This window comes from Puma concolor, chromosome C2, assembly GCF_028749965.1.
Source record: "Puma concolor isolate L17-30 chromosome C2, mPumCon1.1.hap2, whole genome shotgun sequence".
NCBI classification, from domain to species: domain Eukaryota; kingdom Metazoa; phylum Chordata; class Mammalia; order Carnivora; family Felidae; genus Puma; species Puma concolor.
Window position 1 is genome coordinate 36,837,617 of NC_141675.1, and position 15,800 is coordinate 36,853,416.

General features: G+C 46.4%; 1 protein-coding gene across 5 annotated transcripts in view; it reads left to right on the top strand.

Moving 5' to 3' along the window:
- Positions 1-8,789, top strand: part of PXYLP1 (2-phosphoxylose phosphatase 1) — a 71,869-nt gene extending 63,080 nt beyond the window's left edge. For all 5 annotated transcript variants that reach the window (XM_086674409.1, XM_086674410.1, XM_025913955.2 and 2 more), the window contains 2 exons: positions 855-994; positions 6,441-8,789. In XM_086674409.1, the coding sequence (XP_086530535.1) occupies positions 855-994; positions 6,441-7,381 (1,081 nt within the window). In that variant the 3' untranslated portion in view covers positions 7,382-8,789. The remainder of the gene's footprint in view (positions 1-854; positions 995-6,440) is intronic.
- Positions 8,790-15,800: the final 7,011 nt, after the last annotated feature.

The window sequence follows — 15,800 nt, forward strand, 5'->3', positions numbered from 1 at the left end:
TTAATTTTCTTCAAAGGAGATTTTCCCCAAGGTCAGTTAAGGATTACTGAGGGGCAGGTTGAGGTAGGTTTGCTAGGAGGAAGGGGCAGCATGTGGAAAGTGTTGGAAGCATGAAAGAACAAGATATGTTGGGGGTAGAGAAGGCAGTTGGTTGCGTGTGACCAGAGCCCAGCATTAGAATGGAGAGGGTGGGGAGCCCTGAACCTCAAGTGAGGTAGGGTTGGAACAGGCAGATGGGCCACACACCGCTTCCATGGGAAGATGGCAGTGAACAAGAGCAGGGACGGTCGGCCTTGCCTTTAGGTCAATCCCCGGCTGTGAAAAAGGCAAGATTAGACGAGCAAGATTAGGCTAAAGTAGACCAAAGAGGAGCCCGTGCCATATGGACAAAAGCTGCAGGTCGTGGCTGCAGGGATGCAGGAGAAGGGGGGTAGAGAAGCCCCAGGAGGACACGTCTGCAGGATTGGGTGGCAGATGGCATGTGTGGGAACAGGGGAGGGAGAAGTCAAGAAGGGTTCCCAGCCTGGACATGACTACCCGGTGGGATTCCGTAGCCGCCTGGGGAGGGAGACCGGAGGGGCGCAGGTTGGGGATCTGGGTGGTGGAGGGCAAAGGTGACACCCATAGTGCTGGGAATGATAGCTGCTTCAGCAGAGGTTAGGGGCTCAGGCTGGCCTTGTGGAACGTCAGTGGTCACGTAATAATGGTACTGGAATTTAGAAGCGATTAAGCCAGTACCTATGACAGTGGGTGAGCAGGGCATGCCACGCCTGAGATTTTGCTGACTGGGGTTGAAACCCTTGTGGACCGTTTTGGAGCACGGTGACCACTAATTCTCTGTGTTGTCTCTTTAGGAAACCGTATCACCCTAAACTGGAAGCTTTCGTTAGTCACATGTCAAAAGGATCCGGAGCCTCTTTCGAAAGCCCCCTGCACTCCCTGCCGCTTTACCCCAATCACGCACTGTGTGAGATGGGCGAGCTCACGCAGACAGGTATGCACAGCGGCCATTTGCTCGTTCCTTCTCCTGTGTGCTCCTCCATTTGGCGTACATCAGAGCAGATGCGCCTGGGCTAGGCTCTGTGGGCTCACGGGAGTGAATAAGGGCTAGTACCTCAAGCAGCTCTGAGTCCACCAACGTCTCTACACACACGATTTCTAAAAATTAAAAATAACCCTTTTTATATTGCAAAAGCAGTATAGTCAATGGAAGAGAAGTTAGGAAAGACAGCAAGCAAAAGGAAGAAAAACGTAAAGTACCCATAACCCTAGTCCACTGAAGAAATTAGTATCCTGTTTTCTTTCGTTTATGTGCATGCTTACGCGCACACAGCGGTAGCTTACTAAACACAGTGTTTTGTAACTCACCTTTTCGTTTAACGGTACGTTGTGATAGTCTTTCCCTGTCAACAAATATTTGTCAACAACATCATTTCTTTTTTTTTTTTTTTAATTTAAATCCACGTTAGTTAACATATGGTGTAATAATGATTTCAGGAATAGAATTTAGTGATTCATCACCTACTTATAACACCCAGTGCTCATTCCAGCAAGTGTCCTCCTTAATGCCCCTTGCCCAAGCCCATCCCCCGACCCAAGACCCCTCCGGCAACCCTCAGTTTGTTCTCTGTATTCAAGAGTCTCTTATGATTCATCTCTCTGTTTTTATATTATTTTTTAACAGCATCATTTCTGATGTCTGCCTATTATCCCACTCTTGCTGGGCCATAATTGCTGTAACCAATCCCATGTCCTTCGATACTTCAAAGAAAATAACCTGATTAAGTTTGGATGGGAGAGATCTCAGGAACAAACACATATGGCAGATCCCCAGTGAGCACGGAGTTTGTCTGGCTGAGAGTGTTCCTCACAGAAACCCATCTTTCTCTCTGTAGCCCTGTTCATACCACTACACAGCCAGTTCACTGTCATGTTAGGTTGGTGAGTTAACTGTGGGGTCACCTCTGTTGAGAAGAGAAGGAACTGGGAATCTCCCAATAGGTTCTGGTTTCTTCCTACTTCAGTCTGGGATCTCAAAGGACCTTTTGCATGGTCACCAGTCTTTTTGGAAGAATCGGGAGAACCTACCGGCCATGTTGTTACCTTGTCCCACCAGTACTGTAGGACCTCAGCTTTGATGGAAGGAAGGTCTCTGTCCTATGGTTGGCCCTGTGGATTTGTCACATATTTTTTAAAGTTTATTTATTTGAGAGAGAGTGTGTGCTCAGGTGTGGGAGGGGCAGAGGGAGAGGGAGAGAGAGAATCCCAGGCACCCCAGGCCTGTAGTAGTTTAAAACAGGAGTTCTCATCCTATCAGACCACGCACCTCTTTTTGTTAACAGGTATTTTGTGGTGCTCCTTTAACCATCCTGAAGTGAAATTCAAATATAATATGACCTATTTTAAAGAAGGGCAATTATATCAGATACCCTAACTCTAATATAAAGAAGAAACAAAAGGAAATGAATTTGTTATATAATTTTATGTCTCAATATAAAAGCTTGAGGGGCGCCTGGGTGGCGCAGTCGGTTAAGCATCCGACTTCAGCCAGGTCACGATCTCGCGGTCTGTGAGTTCGAGCCCCGCGTCGGGCTCTGGGCTGATGGCTCAGAGCCTGGAGCCTGTTTCCGATTCTGTGTCTCCCTCTCTCTCTGCCTCTCCCCCGTTCATGCTCTGTCTCTCTCTGTCCCAAAAATAAATAAACGTTGACAAAAAAAAAATTAAAAAAAATATATATAAAAGCTTGAGCACACCCACACTAGCAAATAGAATGACACAGTCGGTTATTTATGCGGACAACTGTGACAACTGTGACAGTTGTAAATGCAGTCTGACTAAGGGATATTACACCGGGGACTCTAAAACCATGTTTTGGGACATGATTTTTTTGGCAAGTTCTGATCAAAGTAAGATCAGACGTCCCTTAATTTATATTGCATATCTGGAAAAAATCAGTGGATGTTAATCGTATGTAAAAATGGTTTTATATTTATGACACAAAGAAACAGGTTGTAGGCTAAAGTATTTTAACAGGTTTTTCATGTGTGGGAATATTTTGTGGTACACAAAAGTTAGGTGGGACAGAGAACAGTTCCTTGTGGAGACTGTCTAGCTCCGTGGCCCCCACCCACTAAGTATCAAGAATGTTCTTCCCCACATTATTGTGACAACTCAACCCCCAAACGCTCCCTGAGACCAGAGCCATGCTTGCTGAGAACCATTGGTCACACTCTCTGGTTGCAAGCAACAGAAACCAACTCAAGCAAAAGAGGGACATTTATTGTAAGGATTCAGGGTGATTCACAGACTTAGATTTAAGGGCAAGAATATGACCAGGCCTCCAGAGACTGGAACCAGGAATAAAAAAAGCTGTCTGTCCCAGCTTCTGTGGTTTTGCTCTGTCCACAGAGTGACAGTCTTAGCCACACCCAGAGATGAACTGCAAGTCCAAATTCTTTTTTTCCCTCATGGGTGTCCTCTTTTTTTTTTTTTTTTTTTTTTTATTTTAGAGAGAAAGCACGAGCAGGGGAGAGGGGTAGAGGGGAGAGAAAGAGAATCTCTAGCAGGTTCCATACTCAGCATGGAGCCAGACACAGGGCTCATTCCCACAACCCTGGGATCATGACCTGACCCAAAATCAAGAGTCACATGTTCACCCGACTACTGAGTGCCCCAAGTCCAAATTCTTGAGAGAGAGAGAGAGAGAGAGAGTGTGTGTGTCTGATGGGGTCCTTCAGGGTCAGTGCCCATCAGCTGGCTAGGAGGTCAGGGTGACTAGGCATTGAGCAGTGGGGGCCCAGCCACTAGATCCAGGGGCTGTTCCCTGAAAAGAGGTTGGGGGAGGTGGCCCTTACACACTTAGAGACAATTGTTCATTCTGACCTCTCTTCTCAATTGGTCTATTATCTACATCGTTTTCTAAATCAACATTACTCTAGAAATCATTTTCTCAGTACTGTTTGTTCCTGTTCCCTTATTCTCTTTTTTAATGCTCACTTTTATCTTCTATTCTAAATTTCGTTAAAAACATATGGATGTTAGAATAACCATTTATAACTGAAACACTTTTGGCACCCCCACGGTAACTATATAAGATTGATCATTAGTGCCTACTCTATTCAAGACGCTTTGGCAGCTGCTGAGTGTAGGAGAGAGGAGTGGCTGGATGAGTAGATGCTCCCCGGCTTGTCCTAAAGGAACCTGCAGCTGCCATGGGACAGCGCGCAAGAAGGCAGCTCACCATGCTGCTGCAAGCTGCACGGTCCTACAGAGTAGACCCAGGGCTGTAGAGTGCACAGGCCTGTGAAACGGGACCGTTGACGTCCGCCTGACAGGGCCGGTGAGGCGGTGAGCGAGATTAGCGTGTGTAAAATGCCTAGCACGGTGCCAGCCTACTCTAAGCTCAGTGATTAAAGCTCAAGCCCTGGAGATCCAGTGACAAATTGGAACAGGAAGGAATTTTTTTTAAGCTTATTTATTCTGAAAGAGAGAGCATGGGAGGGGCAGAAAGAGAGGGAGAGAGAGAATCCCAAGCAGGCTCTGTACTGTTAGCACAGAGCCGGATGCGGGGCTCAAACTCACGAACCGTGAGATCATGACCTGAACCGAAACCGAGTGTCAGACGCTCAACCAACTGAGCCATCCAGGTGTCCCAGGAAGGAATTCTTGATCTGACCTGGAGGAGGAGGAAGGAAGACTACAGAGAAGGCAGTATTGGAGGTAGAGACTGGATGAGGATTTCTCTAGGCAGAGCAAGGGGAAGGGCATGAACAAAGCCATGAAGAGATATATGTTGGGAGAGGATAGGAGACCCTAAATGGCTAGAACATAGTATTTCTGCATGAAAATGCAGGGAGAAGGCACTGTGAGCAGGGACTAGGAGGGTGAGGTTGGGCCTGCGGGGGTATTGAGGGTCTTGAGTTCCAACTCTGCCGCTTAACAGCTCGGTTTCTTCAGCTGTAAAATAAGGAAATTGGGTATGATGATAATATGCTTTCTTTATCAGGTTTTTGTGAGGATGAAAGGAGAAAGATCTGGCATGTGGGAAGCACTCAGCCTTGATGTATGTAGCCTAGGCATAGGTAGACCCAGAGGTGAATTGGGGCCAGACACAGATTCTTAATCTTTGTCACTCATGGTTTGCCTCTTTATGCAAATCATTTTGGAAATAAATGCCTAAGACCTGTGTCAGCGCCGATCTCTGAAGGAATTCCCTCGATATTCTTCCTTCAGAACGGGACCCAGACACCCTTCATGATACTTTCTTTAGCTGTTCCCCCTTCCCGGGCCAAAGCAGTTCCCTCTGTCTCATGCACCTCAGCCTTGAGTTGTCTCAGGTTTTCATATCATTTGGGCATCTGAATAAGTGACATTGGTCATGAACTGGTCATGGGGCCTGCATGTGGCTTACCCTCTCCGAGAATTCATATCTGTTGCTGAGATTCCATCACCCCTACATCCTACTGCTTGGAGGGTGAGCTTGCAGATTGTTTTCTGTTTGAAGATAAGGCTTTTCTTCTTTTTTTTTTTTTTTCAAGATAATGTGTTACCATACTGTGGTGGTTCAAAAATAAAACTTGTTAAACTTTTAGTTAACAGGTAAATTTAAAATTTTTGTTCCTATGTTCCATTTATCCCATTTCTGTGCCCCTGTCATCCCCAGGTAACCATTGGTATTAGTTTCTTGCATGTCCTTCCAAAGGTTCTTTAGGCAAAACACAGACACATTCTGTAGTTTATGCAAAACCACAAATATACATTCTTACTTTTCCCTCATTTTTATTTAAAAGGGCTATAATAAATGTACTGTTCTGCACTTTGCTTTTTTTCAAGTATTCTATCCGGTATCTGAGCAATCATTCCATATCTGTGCAGACAAAATATCCTTGATGAGCTGGTAACCCTGCGGCAGGATTAGACGGAATGCCGCTAGAAGGTTAGCAGAGAGCCTTCGCTTGGGACAGTGGGGAGAATGAGGGAGAGGACTCCACGGCAGTGAGGGGACTAGGGAGCCAGCAAGCAACTTTTTTTCTTTACCTGAGTGATTCCCATGGGCCCTCACTGCATACTAAAGAATGCTGTGTCCTTGGGCAGGTTGGAGAAAGCTCTCCTTAGGCCCATGCCAATTACAGCCTTGACACCTACCAGCAGGGCATTTCCTGCCTTCTGAGGCCCACCAGTCACGATGCCCCTTCCCAGGGAAGGGGCTGGACAAGAAGGGAGGGGTTGGTGCTCCCCAGCTCTACCCATCCCTTCATGGATGATAACCCCAAGGGGCTCCCTTCACGAGCTGATGGAGCTTCCACACGCTGGGGGATGGTTTTGGTTATATTCTCAGGCACTGATGTAAAGCATTGTAGAGTTGGCCACAGACTTGACTTCCCTTTGCTACTCCTTCTGCTGAGCTAGTAGTGAGGGCAGCTCGTGTCCCTGTGTTTCAGGAGTCGTGCAGCATTTGCAGAATGGCCAGCTGCTGAGGGACATCTATCTAAAGAAACACAAACTCCTGCCGAATAACTGGTCCACAGACCAACTTTACTTGGAGACCACTGGGAAAAGCCGGACGCTCCAGAGTGGGCTAGCCTTGCTTTATGGTTTTCTCCCCGATTTTGACTGGAAGAAGATTCATTTTAGGCACCAGCCAAGTGCTCTCTTCTGCTCCGGAAACTGCTATTGTCCCCTGAGAAACCAGTATCTGGAAAAGGAACAGCGTCGGCAATACCTCTTACGTTTGAAAAACAGCCAGCTGGAGAGGACCTACGAGGACATGGCCAGGATCGTGGATGTCCCCACCAAACAGCTTCGAGCGGCCAACCCCATAGACTCCATGCTCTGCCACTTCTGCCACAACGTCAGCTTCCCGTGCACCAGAAATGGCTGTATTGACATGGAGCACTTCAAGGTGATCAAGACACATCAGATAGAGGACGAGAGAGAGAGGCGGGAGAAGAAACTGTATCTGGGCTATGCACTCCTGGGCGCCCACCCCATCCTCAATCAGACCGTCACCCGGATGCAGCGTGCTGCGGAGGGCAGGAAAGAAGAGATCTTCACCCTCTACTCTGCTCACGATGTCACCCTGTCACCAGTTCTCAGTGCCTTGGGCCTTATGGAAGCCAGATTCCCAAGGTTTGCAGCCAGGTTGATCTTTGAGCTCTGGCAAGACAGAGAAAAGCCCAGTGAGCATTCTGTCCGGATTCTTTATAATGGTGTTGATGTCACGTTCCACACCTCTTTTTGCCAGGACCACCACAAGCATTCTTCCAAGCCCATGTGCCCCCTAGAAAACCTAGTCCGCTTTGTCAAAAGGGACATGTTTGTGGGCCTGGGGAGTAGTACTAGTACTAATTATTATGATGCATGTCACAGGGAAGGATTCTAAAAGGTGAGCAGCACAGTGCTCATAGAATCTATGCCAATAGAGAGGGATGGGAAGGGTCTGCTTCTAGTTCTGTCTGTTGCCAAGGGTTTAAGATTATTGATTTATAAAGGCTAGAAATTGTGTTTTAGAGCCACGTAGATGGTTGGGTTGAACAGTAAGTACGTCGCTATAATTGGGTACACGAGTTAGTTACTTGGTACATAATGGCCAGTTCACAGAGAAAGGGAAGGTACTTTTATCAGAGCCAGACTTTGCTTACAACGCCAGAATAATAATTCAATACTCAGAGTTGGCGATCCACATGTATATTATTTTGATCCGCCATGGTACTATATGATGGAACCAGCAAACCTCAGCCCGCATTTTCTTCACCTGGGACAATTTTACCTTGTCCTAACTTCAAGGAAACATTTCCTGAAGTAATTTATCTGAAATAGGGGTCGGCAAATTTTTTCGGTACAGGGCCAGATAGTAAAGATTTCAGACTTTGAGCACCCAAAGGCCACATACAGTCCTCACTGTTCAGCTCTGCTCTTGGAACATGAAAGCACCCACAGACAGCACATAGCCAGACGAGTGTGGCTGTGTTCATGGGCTGCAGTGTGCTGACCCCTGACCTCAGAAAACTGGCTCCTCTACAGTTTGCACTTTCAGCGCTTTAAGAAGCAATTGAACGCAGAGAATTATTCAGTGGTGCCTCCAGTAACCTCCACTAGACACACCGAATTTGGTCTATATCTGGTGTTACAATAAAACTTGAGGGGAAGTAAATATCAAATCCGAATGAATCATAGAAAAATTGTTAGAATAATACTTGATGTTCATGATGATCGTGGTAGATGATAGTTTTAAGTATGTTTTAAATATTTGTCTGCTGTAGTCTATTTGCTGTATATGCTGAGATTTTTGTATCCCATTTAGTATTTTTATAGTCTGGGAAAATATTTTCTAAGGCCAGTTTTAGATGTGCTCTTATTCCTATGTGATATTCAATTTACTGTACCTGCTTGGTGGTTAGAAGGAAAGCCAGAAGCTGAATTCAGGCACTTTCTTCCAATAAAACCAATTATGGCCCCTTCCCTTTGACCAGCCCTAGAATTAGATCAGTTTTTAAACCATTTTCGTCAATTTCAAATGGTAAATTCTAACTGATTTTTAAATAAGTTTTTGGAAGAACTTTGTTACTAGATAGTTAAATAAGCTTTATAAGGTATTTTATATATTAGAAGCAATTATAATGAAATCTGTGGTTTCTGAACTAAAATGGTGCTAGTTCCTTGTGAAGAAATGTAAAGTGCAGGTGAGACTTTCCTGTGTCGTTGGCATTCCAAACTTTTTGTTTTTGTCTAATGTTGCCTTTGGATACATACGTCCATTTCTATAAATAAATTTTTGAAGAATACTCGTACATACAAGTCATGGTTTGTACCTATGGGTCTTTTCAAGTAAGTTCCGGTATTTTAGAAATGTATCCTTTTGTTGTTGTTGTTGTTGTTGTTGTTGTTGTTGTAAGTAAAAATGTTGCAAATTAGACAACTCTCCAGGACCTGCGGAGCAAAGAGGCCAGGACCCGTGGCCCGGCTGCAGGCTGCGCATGGGGCCCAGAGGACATGCACAGCTAGTGGCCTTGGACTGGTTTGAAATCCATTTACACAGCTCCTTTCATTGCTGAAAATCATGTGCTGTCTCTTGAGTATTTAAACCTAATCAGTTGGTTTTTGCTTCCACTCACGGTATATTTGAATTAGGACTGCTAAACACAGTTTGAAGATTTAAAACCAAAAGTGAATCAGAAGATGTTTTAAAAATCAGTTGGAAACATCTCTTGATAAAGGTAAATATTTTGGATAAAAGTCAACATTAAAAGCATAGGTAAGAGGTTTTTGCCTCCCAAGACATCAGGTATGTACATCATTAATATACCTTCCTCAGCATCAAGTACTGAGACATCTCTCTCCATAAACAAACATTGAGCACTGAGCCGAGATTAATGCATTAGGTTCTTGGTTTCTGGGCAGTGGTCTTAATGGCTTAGTTCATGGCAGGTGTGGGTGCAAATTCAGCTTTCTTGTTTTTATGATTAAAATTAATACATGCTTACTGGAAAACAATCAAACTATACTGAAAGTGGCTTCAAGTGAAGTTCTCTTTTCTCACCTCCAGAGAGAACACTGTGAGCTGTTTGACAGACTCTTCCAGAAATTTTCCATGCAGATGTACAAATATATGTAATTTTTAAATAAGATCACTTTGTATATATTATTCTGTGATTTGCTTCCCTTAAAATATATTTCTTATTAACTTACTTCCCTTAACAGTATGTCTTGGAGGTATTTCCACATTGAGATAGATGATAGGTAGGTAGCTATCTAATATTTGCATAATATTTAATGATATAGATGAGACTTTTTGAGAATTTTTTTTCATGATTATTTATTTTTGAGAGAGCGAGAGAGACAGAGCACGAGCTGGGAAGAGGCAGAGAGAGGGGGAGACACAGAATCCGAAGCAGGCTCCAGGCTCTGAGCTGTCAGCACAGAGCCTGATGCAGGGCCCGAACCCGCAGACTTCAAGATCATGACCTGAGCCGAAGTCAGACACTTAACTGACTGAGCCGCCCAGGCTCCCCTAAAGACATATTTTTAAAATATTAAATTAATGAAATTGAAACTTAAAACCAAGGTACTAAAATGAGACCACAGGCTTTTGAGGTACACAGAACAAGCAGAAGCCAGTGATTGTATACGTTAATTTTGTAGCCCAATTGAGCAGTTAACCCTTTTTCAGTACAGCTGCAGATATTAACATGACTAGAGTGTTTCTCAAATTTCACTGATAAACAATTGGAGAACTTAATACTGCTGTTAACCCTATTTGAGGATCTTCGAGGCTATAGCAGAATTAGGCTTTTGAAAGATGTGAGTGATTCCTTTGCCTAGGACCCCTAAAAACTGATACAGGAGAGGCAGGGATGCATGCTTCCATTTCTGTGAGTCTTCAGGAAGCCTTCTGAACAGATTTAGCAGCCCAAGCTAGTGTGGGTGTAGCCGGGTGTGTTTAAACACAGCCCCAAGTACAGAGCAGAAAACAGCTAGGGTTTTTACATTGCAGTACTGGCTTTGATAGTGGCCAGAGTTCTGGCCTGGGCCCCAATTAACTCCCATTGCTCAAGGCCACTGAACTAAATGTTGGTACCTGCCCTGTAGCCATCTCATGAATAATAATACTTGTGCTTGAGAGGAACCAGCCGAATTCAGAGTGTCTGGTCAGGCCGTCCTGGCCTCTGAAACCCACTTGCCAGCTGAGACTGGCCTTGATGTGAGGAGCAGGTATCACTGGAGGGTCCACTTGGCTCTTCCCAGAGCTGCGGAGCCCTTCAGCAGGGGGCGGCCTGAGGCCTGGCTTCTGGATACCTGGGAGCAGTAAAGGCACCATTTTGGGGTCACACTTCCCTTGAGAAATGCCCCACAAGCATTTCTTTATCAATCTAAATGCTCTCAAGAAGTTCCTATTACCCCTAACACAAATGGGGAAGCAGGCTGGAGTGGGGTACGGGGGTGAAGTCACTTTTCCAAAAGAAGAGCCAAGCCTAGTGTCCAACCCAAGTGTGTGTGACACCGGTCAACTTCATAGCGCTTGTACTGTGTAACACATCATGGAAAAGTCTTTTCCTAGACTAATTTCACCCTTCCAATAGCCCTACAAGATACCATATTTGCTGGTGAATATCAATGAGTACTAAAACATAGTGGGGTTACAACTGTTAAAAATTTAAGTGATCAGGAAAATATTCCAGCTGTGCCTCTGACCATCTGTGGTTGCTGCTTTTCTTATGAAAAAGCCACATAATATAAAACTAATCTTTGCAGTGATGCTATACTCAGCCATTAAGGGATGGCATCAAACATAATGTCTAGCCTTCAGGGAGGGCCCAGTCTTCCATCTGTAAAGGAGATAGGGTAGTTTGGGGCGCGTGTTTGAATAGGGAGACCAACTGTCCCGGTTTGCCTGGGACTAAGGAGCTCCCCAGGATGAGGGACTTTTCATTGCTAAAATTGAGCACGTTCCAGGCAAACTGTGACAGGCTGGTTACCCCAGGGTTACATGAGACACGTGTCAGGTAGTACCATCATTCCCACTTTATAGAAACAGGTAAGTGTGATGGTGTGACCCATCTGAGATTTCACACAGTAGGCAGCAGAGGTAGGACTCAAAGCTCTTGCCCGTTTAACTCGAAGGACCATGTTCTTAAGCAGGACACGACAGTGCCTCTCAAAACCATTTAGGACTCTGGGTGCCACAGAAACCTGAATACAATGGTTAAGCAAATAAAGCCTTTCATTTTCCCCAGTGGCCCGAGTGTCAGAAACCCAGACTGCTATTTACATCTTACTGGCTGGAACAGGATCCATTGGCCCACCTCCATTGCAAAGGAATCTAGGAGAGTGAATATTTTTGTTGGGCACATTGCTGTCTCTTTTTTTTTTTTTTTTTAATATTTTTTAAATGTTTATTTTTTGAGAGAAACAGAGTGTGAGTGGGGGAGGGACACAGAGAGAGGGAGACACAGAAGCTGAAACAGGCTCCGAGCTCCAAGCTGTCAGCACAGAGTCTGACGCAGGGCTGGAACTCATGGACCATGAGATCGTGACCTGAGCTGCAGTCGGACACTTAACCAAGTGAGACACCCATGCGCCCCAGGTGCCTCTTAATAAGGAAGAATGGGGAGTGGATATTGGGAAGACCACTTCACGACTCTTCCCCAGCAGCTGGCAGTGTCTCCTTACTGGGACAGCCGCATCCAATGAGTAGGCAAGGCAGGGATTGAAAACCCTGGTGACAACGCTGAGGGGCCATCCCATCCCTGTTTCAGCACTCCCCATGGCATCAGCGGAGGCCTCATGACTGCATCACAGTCCACTTCTGCCTCATCTCCTGCCTCCCCTTCCTCCGCAGCATTGGCCCCAAGAACATTTCACGAGTAAACTTCCCACATGCATCCCTCTCAGAGTCTGCTCCTGGGAACAGACCTGCAACAGAAGGCAAGCAAAGCATAGGGCCTAAGGCCTCTGCTAGTCTGGGCAGTAAAACTGGGGTCAGTTGCTTGAAAGGGATAGTATATCTATTGATGACAAATTTCTTCTATCTCTGCCTTTGAGGGGCTTAGTGTGGCAGTTCAGTAAGTGCACAAGCAGCAATAGGAGAAACTTGATCTTGAACAGCCCAAAGCTGATTACACAGAGCTGTTCTACCAAGACTTCCCATTTATTGAACACATACCAGGGGCTGGACACTGGCAGAGCCATTATGTCTCATGGGCTGTGTAAGCATTTATTATCTCCATTTTACAGGTGGTGAGACCGGGGCCCAGAGGTAGGCCTCTGCCCAGGATCCCACAGTCAGTAGGAAGTGGCAGATTCAGGACTGGAGGGTGGGTTTTCCCAGACAACAGACCTCTTCCAGCTCCCTTGGCGCTCCGCTTCCTCCGCCCCCTTACTCCACTACCCTCCTACAAGTGAATAAGCAAAGCCTGAAAACTGCCATACAGCTGAGTCAACGTTAGTCCAGGGAATGATCTCTGTTACATTCGTGATTCCAGCTCCCTCCATTTCTCTTCCCGCTTTTTCCTAAGGCAGCATTTCTAAGAAAGTAGGATCATCTTCTCATGGGTTGTTTTAGCCTGCGTTCCGAGAGCAGTCTGAGGGGGATAAAAAAAACCCAAAAAACCCTTAAGTGTAGGTGTTTATGAGGGAATGTTGTCCTGAGGACAGGAGCGAAGGACAGGGAAGGTGACAAAGGGAAGAGGGAAAGCTGCAGTGGGGCTGTGGACCGAGCCACCACGGTCACCGGTGGCTCCAGCCCACGCAACCTCCTGACAAACCTGAGACGCATCTGAACCATTCACCCAGAGGAAGACCAGAGCGACGTTGACCCCTTGCTCCCATCCTCGGCTGTCTGCCCCCTGTTGCTGGGTAGGACCCGCAGGAGTGCAGAGGGTTCACCTGGGCACCCTGGCATCCGAGAAGCCCTGAGGCAGAAAGCAAGAGCATAAGATGCTGTCAGGTCAAGGCCTGCATGGACTCGGTCGCCACAACAGTGGGCGTACAGAGACGTTAGGCCGAGAGAGGATGGGGAAGGCAGCAGGAGACGTGTTCGACGTGAGGAGGAGTCAGTGTTCACTGAGCGCCTCAGGGTCCCGGGCACTGTGCTGTGCTTTGCAAGCAAAGCCTTGTTTCTGTCTCATAGCAATCCTGTGGCCCTGAGATCATCCTTCTTGTCTCCCATTCTTAACCTGGAGAAAGAAGCTGAGAGGAGAGGTCATCCTCCAAGGCCTCCCAGCAGGGAAGTGGCAGACCTGGGAGTCAAAGCAGCAGACTCCTGAGCCCTTGCTCATCATCACTCCACCTTCGCAGTAAACATTCCTCACGGGCCCCACGTGAGTGTGTGAGGGTTTACTAATACATGCTAAGTCCACACTCGATATTTCTCTCTGGTGCATGGACTGTACAAATCAAACCATACCCCTCCTTGTTGAAACCCCTTGGTCCTCCCCTACCTTCTAGAGAAAATCCAAGTTCCCTAAGGTGACTCACAAGGCCAAAGGGGTTGTGCACAGACTGCCGTCGTTGACACGTTTCTTGCGTGCCTGGGAGAGAGAAAAAAAGGCCGTTGTCACCATGTGGGATGCCAGGTTTGCAGAATCTCTGAAGGGGACCGTCCTGTCCGGAGTCCCCCAGCCAATCTTCCTCAGGACCTAGCAACCTCCCAGTCTTTCACTTTCTTCTGCTTCCCCATTTGTGTCTGAAGTAGGATATCCCAGAAAAGGAAAGAGCTTTTGAGACCACACAGGCTGAGTTCAAAACCAGTTCTGCATCGCTTCCTATTGTAAGCTGTGAGACCACAGATTCCCCATCTGTAAACTGGGGGTGATACCTCCTGTGAGAGTGTACATAAAGTGCTAGCCACAAGGACACCTCTATAATCACTATTGTCCCCAAGTTATTCTTTCTTTTAACTGCTCTGACACAAGGAAACCAGCTGGAGCTGGGATATGCTCCTGCCCGTTAAGCCAGAAAGCCCATCTGGAGCCATATCATGCTCTAGGCATACAACTACCTGGGCTCCTGCACTTCCCTTTGGCGGTGAAAAGAACTCGAATCTTCTGAGTCCTGCCTTTGTGCCCAATGCCGTATTTGACACCTTACGTAAACATCTCAGCTATTCCCAAAGGGAAATTAACCTCATAGCTCATCCTTTCCCCATGTTTCCTTCATTATCTATATCTAACCTCCCTCTTTGGTGTTAGAGTTACTGCCCATCGCAGAAGGAGCAGCTGATCAGAGTCCAGCAAAGGAATTGAGTCATCGGCTTTAGGTCAATTGGTCTAGCCCCTCCTTAGCCCCTAGAGAAGCAGCTGCTGAAGCAGCAGCCCGGGAAGTGGCACGCACCTCGACCGAAGACAGATCCTGCCCTCTGTGCTTCAGCTTTAGGGAGTTGCTACCCTCTGTGCCCTGGGAGAGACAGGTAAGATGCTCCTCCATTCTCCCTCCTCCCCCATGGCTGGTGTGCTCCTGGCAGTGGTGCCTAGGAGTGGCAAGTCCTTCTGGTCGTAGCTGGCTGGCTTCCTCCTAGCTCGGGAGTCAAGCATGTCTTGGTTAAGCACTTCCTAGGTGAGAAATCCTTTCTGGAGCCTTTCCGCAAGCTGGCCAGAGACTGGGCTGCCACAAGCCTGAGGTTTAGGCCTGAGGTTTAGCTCTGGAGTGTGCAGGGCACGGTTGGGAAGGGGCGCCACACTGCCGTCTAGTGTCAACTCTGCCTGGCCCTTGTTCTATGGCATTTCCTCTTTCCCAGCAAACTGAAGCTCCCTCTGGTGGCCTAGGAGTCACCTCTCCTCTCCACTTGCCTATACAGTAGCCCACACTTGTCCTTAAGGGATACATTCCAGGACCCCCAGTGGATGCCTAAAACCGCAGATACTGAACCCTATATATACGATGTTTTTTCCTGTACATACATGCACATAATAAAGTTTAATTTATAAATTAGCACTGTAAGACAATATTAATAATAAAATAGAAAAATTATAACAATATGCTGTAATAAAAGTTCTGTGAATGTGGTCTCTCTCTCTCCCTCCTTCCCTCAAAATATTGTACTGCACTCACCCTCCTTTCTATTATGCTGTGAGATGATCAAATACCTACATGATGAGATGAAGTGAGGTGAACACGTAGGCACAGTGATGTATCATTAAGCTGCTACTGATCTGAGGATAACTTAGAAGGAAGATCTGCTTCTGGATCACATTTGACTGGGGGCTGAAACCATGGAAAGCAAAACCGCAAATAAGGAGGGGGTAGTGCTACCATATTGTCTTCACGATGTAGCAAGTAGAAACACACTCTGTATCCAAATGGTT